An 8,090-nucleotide genomic window follows, 5' to 3' on the forward strand; every position below is an offset into this window, starting at 1 on the left:
GACGACGACGACGACGACGACGACGACGACGACGCCTATGACGACGAAGACAAAGCGACCGATTGTCTCGAGAGATTCGATCGACCTCCCTGATTATCTCGATATTAGGAGCATAGACGCTAGATTGCATCCGCGTAGGTCTTTTTTGTCCGCTAAGACTAGGAGCTTCGATTACGACGTGATGCACGATACATACGGTGATCGTTTCGGTACTAGGCCAGGGGCCGTCGGTCTGCTATCGCGCCGGGCCAAGAGTTTCGAGTACGAGAGCATTTCGAGCAACATATTCAGCGACGACAGTCTCAGGACGGCCAGAAGAAAGCTCAAGCGGAATCTCTCTCTCAGCGACGCCGGGTACGGTGACAAGATACCGGCGTTGGACGATCAGAGCAAGTCCTACTACGATTCTAACGGTGACGATAAAGTGCCTACGGGTCTGACGAGCAAAGAGACGAATTACGAATTTCTGCTCGATCAGGACCACAAACCATTTTACGGATATGATTCGGAGCTCAGCTGCGGCGAGACGGAGATTTACGTTCCGAGTTTCGACAAGCAGGACACCGAAACCGACGATTATCAAGCCTCATACAGTTCCCGTTTAACGGACGACAATGATCTCTTCAGCACTAACGACCGTGCTAATCTCAGGAATGTTCTGGACAAGGATGATACTAGTAAGAGAAAATATATGAACGGAAGTTACTTGAATCACGACTCCTCGTACATCAGAGACATATCTTCGGAGACAAGAACCAAGAATGTAGATAGCGATCTTAGTAATTCGATCAGCGATAATACCTACAGCAGTATCGAGGGGGCTCTTTCGTCCAGTAAAAGTTACGATCGCGATGTTCTCGCGAGATCCGCCACGAAGATCCATGACGCCACTAACGTGGATGAGTGGACGTCGAAGGACATAAAAGGTGTTTTGCGGTCTCGTGGAGCAATTAGTCGTTCCTATCAAGAGGATGAATACAAGGATCGTGAGAATTGGGACGCCGATTACGACGAAGGATTTATAGACCGGGAGAAAAACGAAGACTACGAGCAGAAGCAGTTTACTAGCAGTTACCTAGACGAAGGCATTGGTGCCTTAAGAATTGGCAGATCGCACGAAGGCGAGTACTTTCACGATGTGTCAAAACGTTCGTGTGCCGTTAAGGGAAAATGTTACGCACAGTCCGACGATGACGACAGGAAGTTCACGACGGGCGATTACATAAGTTATCGTTCGTCCGACGACTACGAGTATCGGACTACGCACACCGCAGGTATCGGTAAGGAAACATACGAGGACGGATCCATACCGCGAAGACGAAGACGAAGAAGCAGGAGAGGCAGTAAAGAGGGAGGCGCAGGTGACTACGAGAATCTGCGAGCCAGAGACATGTCAGGCGCTCAGTCGAGATTAACGGAGAGCAGGAGACTGATCCAACGAACGGAGTCCACGCCGACCGTACACTCAGACGAGGACCTAAGTTCAACTGCGGATCGCGCCAGACGCATGTACCGCCGCAGGCGAAACAGCAGTTGTCCAGAGAGCAGAGATCTACGAATGTACCGCCTGCGAGGAAACGACGAGAGAACGTCGAGTATTTTGCTGGACTCTGACGAGGAGTTCGGCTCGATGGAGACAGTAGTCGGCGCCGATTATTTCAGTCGTACGTCGGGCTACGTGACGGACGCTAGACCGGGCGACGGCGTTAGATCGAGCTTCTTTGACGCGGAACAAGATCGTGGTAGCTACTTAGACGCAAGATACGATCACGAGGACCGATATCAGGATCGCAGTTATCCGGCGGCACGCGGGCTAGTTAGGTCAGGGTCGCAGCGTTCTTCGAGTCGTGAGGCGCGACACGGGTCGCGCGCTAGGCGTAAGAGTAGTTGCCCGGAGTGTCGTGAGCTAGCACTGTCCTCCTCGGAGTTAGGTAGGTCGGGATCGTTATCGCGGAAGGGTGACGATTCTCGGCGTTCATCGTTAGAGACGAAGCATAGATATCGTAGGCGGAACAGCAGCTGTCCAGAGGCTAGGGATCTCGAAATGCTCGAGAAGAGGCAGCGTCAGCAGCAACTTGTGCAGCTCCATCACCAGCAACAGCGGCACTCGAGTCAGCAGTATCAGCAAAAGCAGCAACAGCAGCAGCAACGGCAACCACAGCAGCAGCACCATCAAACGCAGCATCAGCAACCGCAGGGAAGTAGTAAAAGGAACGTAGCGATCAGCGACACCCTCGAGTACTACGAGTACTCGATGGAGAGCGAGAGCCAGTGCAGCGAGAACTGCGGATTTGGCCCGTGCGATCCGCGTAGGCCCCGTAATCGAGCACCCCGCCCTGGTAACGCTAATTCGAGTCTCTTTGATTCCCAAACCGCTACCTCCGACACTGCTAAAAACTACCACCCACGGATCGACGATCATCACCACCAACACCCACAAAACACGAAAACGTCGCCGCTCGCCAATGTCGCCGATGTGGCGTCGACGTTCCTGCCACCGTTGCCGCCGTCGTCCTCGTCGTCCGCCCGACGACGACCCCGAAAAAAATCCGCTTACGACGTCGACGCCGTCGCCGATCGTCGCGACGACGACGACGCTCGGAATCGTCGTGCCTCATCTATGCCCGAAAGCAGCGAGTACACCACCAGTCAGTCGAGCTCGTACGAGAAGACGTCCAGACGCCAGGTCACCGACAACGGGCACGACGAGCGTGACAAGAGAAGTCAGTTCACCAGGAGTCTCAGTAACGCTGATGTGCCGCAGGACGAGAAAGGTGAGAGAGAAAGTTTACACTGTGACTAAAATTATCGTTACTCTTTACAAAGATTAGAATGTTATATCGACAAATTCTCCATTTATTTCTCAATAACAAAATATATTTTACGTTAATCATTTCCACTATCACGAATCGTAATCGCGCTTTTAACATATCTATAATAGCGAAAGCTGCGCTTATTAAAATTAAGTTATCAAGTTGATTTCTCTACCATATGTTTACACATTTTGCCTTTTAACAGAAATTTTGTTTGATGTCTATTTTTCGCTAATACGTATGAATTCTCTTTAAAAAGGTATCGATTTTACTGTCACGATGACGTGATATGTATAGCTGAGAGAATGAAGACCAAACTTTGCAGAAGTGTAACATAAATTTTCGTCGAGATTTATAGTCACAAACTCGTTGCACTCGAATTTAGCGGTAATTAATAAACTGCGGATATACATCCATGCGAACGTTCTGAAAGTTGTCTTTGAGTTTGCAGAGTCACGAAATCTTCCTTTGTCTGTTGTTCAACGAGTAAAGATCGGACACGCATTGCTTTTTATATTTTACGTAACGATTATATTTTAATGTCGGGTTACATAATGTATAATTTAACCGAAGTTAATGTAAAGCTCTCTTCTTTTGTGTAAGCTTACTACAGAGCACAGATTTTATTTTCCAAACTGACGTCGCAAAAGACAGTACGAGAGCAGACAAAAATGTGGCCTACATTTTTTTTTATACCTGGACTTTATCCTTGGACCAAGCTAATTTCATTCTATAAGTGTACAAGTGCATGTCCTTGTTTCGCAGACACGGGTAGTTTCAGCGATACCGCGATTGCGTTGAACGTTGAAGACGCAGCGAGGAGAGGCCGTAAAAGCTCGCCGGGAAGTAAAAGCGGAAGCGGCAGCAGTAGCGGAAGCGCGGTGCAGTATCAGGCGGGTCTGGGCAAGAAGAGCAATAGCACCAGCCAATTATCCGCGACAGGTAACACATTGTCACACTGGCCATTTCTAGTTAAGTTTGCGTTTAGTCTCTACGTGTTATACGTAGTCGTGATTTTTCGTAAAAGATCGATCGTTCGCGCGAAAGTAACGTCTTCCCGGTGCGCGGTATTAGAACGTTTGATCGATGTATGACACCATCTTGCGCGACATTAGACAGTTTTTCTATTTTCCTGACGTTTTTATATCTTCTCTCTTTAGTGAAAAGGATATCGTTTTCTTCAGAACATCGATATTTCGTAATTTAGGATAGAGTAGTCTAGTCATCGTTAGTGTGTAGATTATAACGGTGTGCTCTCGCTACGTACATGCAAACGAGGATGATGGAAATATGTCGTCGATGTACGGACGCACTTTTTTAAACATTAATGAGTAAGATGAGTTCGATATAGCCTTGAACGCGTGCGATAGAAATTTTCGATTACATCTTATGGTCAAAATACGAAGAATGAGAATAAGGAGAGACTGAGGAATAAAATGGATAAAAAGCAACATCAGTATTTTTACAGTGCGATTGATTACAAACCGGATATGAAATACTTAGATATACGTATTTTATACATATAAGACATAAGACAATGTAACTATCAAATTGAAAGTGATACAACGAGTACTCTGGCTGAACAATTCTTCTAATTATTCCTTATATCTTATTCTTCATATTTCACGAATCTCGGTCATTACGATCACGTGGATTGCATTACAATTCGATTCGACGGGTAACAAATTGAACGATAACAAGAGCATATCGTAGAGAAAGCAAAAAAACCCAATAAGCGGGGCAGTATGTACATTCTAATTGTATTCTTGTTTTCTCCGCCATCCCTCCTCATCTCTATCTGCCTCTTCTTCGACATGAACACACTCACACTTTACTTCTACCAACCAACCACCTCTCGACGCTGGGGGACCATTCACGTCATCGATCTGCACCCACCTGCACGATTTCTCATCGCGGCGGCCGATCGTCGTTCCGCGTGCTCGTGCGCTCGTGTTCACGGAACACTCCACACGGATCACCATCATCGATTTGCTGGACCGATCTCGCCAAAATAAAAAAAAAAAACAATAAAAAAACTCGTACCGGTACTCTCTTATGGAAAAAAAAAATTACGTTTACGCCTGTTAAATCGACTCGATAAACTGACATCACGTTTTCACAACTGTTGCTCTTGCTACCGCAACTTGCAACCACGAACGAACGAACGAACGAAACGAAACGAACAACAAAACTGTATCACATCACGCAAAATCCATAACATACCACGTGCGTCTGTTGGTGGTACATGCGTGGGCGAGGAAGGACGGAAACGGCGGCTGGGTTTCGGGAAGAAGGGGAAGTCGTCCTTTACAGTTCACAGGAGCGAGGAGGTCCTGCCGCCGGAGGATACGGTCGGTGGTAGGAGCGGCCGGCAGCCGAGCTCCGCGAGCAGCGACGGCGAGGGGAGCGGCGACGGGGACAGGTCCGACTTGCTCTCTCTCAGTAGACCTCCTCTCTTTTTCATCTCTCTTTCGCTTTATTTTCCTCATTATTTTTGCATCGACGCGGGAGCGGTCGACAACGGCCGGTCGAAGAAGATCTTTATGTCTTACATGGGGGGAAGGGTGGGAGGGGTCGCGTTTACCATTGCCTTCGAAATCCGTACGTTTTCGCAACAGAATGAATTCTGAGCGTTTGGACGATGAGACTGTTATGTCGCCGAACATGACGATACGCATAGTCCATATCGCGCGTAATAAAGATTGTTCGCACAAGTGGAAAAGCGAGACACTGATAGAGGTTTTTACTCAGGTATTTTCCAATTCCGTTAATCGTAAAATTGGATCAAGCCTTCGACGAAATGTGAGTACACGTTGCAGGTGGACTTGCGATAGGAAGAACAAGAGCTACCGTCCAACCCTACCGATGTTAACAGCAACAATGAAACACACCACACATCACTCTTTAGAGGCCGTGCTTTAGTCGGAGTCGTGCGAGTCTCTCGTGATTGTTGTCGGAAAATACTCTCTTGCCTAAAAGTTGAACCGTTTTCAGTACGGCGGGTCCGCAAAGGATCCACGTTTTGCCGTCGAGTATTATTTCTCTTTCTTTCTTTCTTTTTTTTTAGACTAGATAATCGAAGAGAGAAAGTATTTTGCGAATCTGCACGTTTCTACAAATGGTCACGAGGTGATTCCTTTCCTTCTCGTTATTCTAGATCGTAGATGCTATTTCTACGTAGCATTGATACGTTATTTCTAGAGGAACGTTCGCACGAGTTTCCTGGGCTGTAATCTAGCCGTATCGATACGCGTGTCAAATTGTCCGCCTCTTTTTTCGGTATTCCTTTAGAGATGCAGAGTCCACGCGTCTCCAGTTAATCCGATCTCCACTTATTTTCTTATTATTCCGATATGACGCGAGCCACGCAGATCAGGAAACTCATATCCTAGTTGCACAAGTATAGTTGTGCTGGCGCCTTTTCGTGACTCTAGAATAGTGTCTCGGCACCGTGTGTCACGTTATAATCGTTCCGTTCCATACAGCTTTTGAATCTAGATCATCGCGTGGTCAATTTGAATTTCTCGATTGCATCGAGGTAAGTTGGCCACCTGTGTGATACGTTATTTTTTTATTATTTCTTAGAAGCCGCTGTTGATACGTGCTTAAGGTGAGAGTGCGCTATTCACACGGCTTTTGACTTTTCGATGTCCTGAATCGTTGCAATGCTTTTACGGAGCATATTTACGTTACGATATATACATATATATATATATTTCTGTGATATCACTGATTACAAATTCATCGTTGAATGTGCCATAAATTATTACTGGACAATCCTTATGTACCGATTTGATAATTATAAATCTTTATTCTGTTCATTAAATCCGCTGTACAAATTATAAATGTACAAAATATATGTGTGTTATATATGCATAATTATATATGTATAATTGTATATACATATAATTATCTACGTACTTAAGGCGAATCTGGAGAATATATTAAATAATCATATAGTGGAAGTAAATATACATGTCAAGTGACTTTTTTTTTTAGTTACGACTAATTAAATTTTACATACAGCATTATCGTACATAAAAAATTATATATAAATTATTTCTGATTATGATTAACTTTTGTCTCGACAGCCTGCATAAATTAATTAAAACAGGATTAATAAAACATATCACGCGATAGACAGCTAAAGATTCGTTTATATGTGCTTTTGCGCTCTATCTATTGCTATTCAAACAAACTCTTATTGGATTGTCAGTGATATTTCTTGTCCCTATAAATCGATTTTATTTGCATTTAGTAGTCCCAGAAAGAGTATTCTGTTATGATTCATGCAAACGTTATCGCGTTATTATTTATGACACGACAAACATCAGACCTTAAAGTTTATTACGTAGGGTACTAAGATTAAATATACTCTTTGTGTTGATGTCAAATGCAAATGTTCTCGCAATGTTATCTCGTTACATTTCACTTCAAATATCACACTTCAATAAATTTTCACACTCCCTTTTCCTACCTATGTAGAATTCAATTCAAAGTGTTTTACGAATTACAAGATCTCATTCCAGCTCTGCATTTTTTACCACTGACAATTAAACTATTTCTGGAAAGCGAACAGGGACACTTAAGCAAAAACGAGAGAGCAAAGGAAAGAGAGCATGAAAGAAGAAAAAATTTGTGAGAGAGAGAGAGAGAGAGAGAGAGAGAGAGAGAGAGAGAGAGAGAGGGAGAGAGAGAGAGGGAGAGAGGGAGAGAGAAATAATCAACAAATATCTTACATACTGAAATTGTGTTTGTTGTTCTGTGATTCCATCATTGCTTGTGCGGAGACGCGCTAAATTAATGACCGGCAATTCGGCAGCCCCCTTGGATACCTGAGGATGAGGGAGCGATGAGCCGATGCAGTTACAGACGCACGTAGATATTAGTGGAAGACAATAGTTTAGCGGTATTTCTTGTTTGGTTTACAACGCAGAATGCAGCGGGATGTTCATCGGCACCAGTGGAAGCGCCGGCGCCGTGGCACGCAATGCCGGCTTAGCGAGCCGGAAGCGTAACAGCACACCGAGCAGCATACAACGATCCGAGGAGATAGTGCCGGTCTATCAGCGCTTTGACAGCAAACTGGCAGGATCCGCAGCCAGCGATACGGCCGGAAGTCTCAACTCGATCTCTAGTTCCGAAGGAAGCTCGTAAGTAGTGGACTCCACCTGTGGCGACCAATTCTGCAAGCGGAAGCGCGAGATTCCTGATACATACACTCACACTTTCTCTCTCTCTCTCTCTCTCTCTCTCTCTCTCTCTCTCTCTCTCTCT

General features: G+C 45.3%; 1 protein-coding gene across 4 annotated transcripts in view; it reads left to right on the forward strand.

The window, feature by feature from the left end:
• Nucleotides 1-8,090, forward strand: part of LOC112453862 (regulating synaptic membrane exocytosis protein 2) — a 57,908-nt gene that overhangs the window by 43,166 nt on the left and 6,652 nt on the right. For 2 of the 4 annotated variants that reach the window (XR_003040669.1, XM_025014849.1), the window contains exons 19-21: nucleotides 2,635-2,774; nucleotides 3,579-3,755; nucleotides 7,750-7,966. Coding sequence is in view for 1 of the 4 variants with exons in the window: in XM_025014849.1 (XP_024870617.1) it covers nucleotides 2,635-2,774; nucleotides 3,579-3,755; nucleotides 7,750-7,966 (534 nt within the window). In the remaining 3 variants the exon portion in view is untranslated. Of the gene's footprint in view, nucleotides 1-2,634; nucleotides 2,775-3,578; nucleotides 3,756-5,051; nucleotides 5,236-7,749; nucleotides 7,967-8,090 lie in introns of all 4 variants that reach the window. The other 2 variants (XR_003040670.1, XR_003040671.1) reach the window with 2 other exon arrangements.

Source organism: Temnothorax curvispinosus, unplaced genomic scaffold (assembly GCF_003070985.1).
Source record: "Temnothorax curvispinosus isolate PA1 unplaced genomic scaffold, ASM307098v1 QBEX01004747.1, whole genome shotgun sequence".
NCBI classification, from domain to species: domain Eukaryota; kingdom Metazoa; phylum Arthropoda; class Insecta; order Hymenoptera; family Formicidae; genus Temnothorax; species Temnothorax curvispinosus.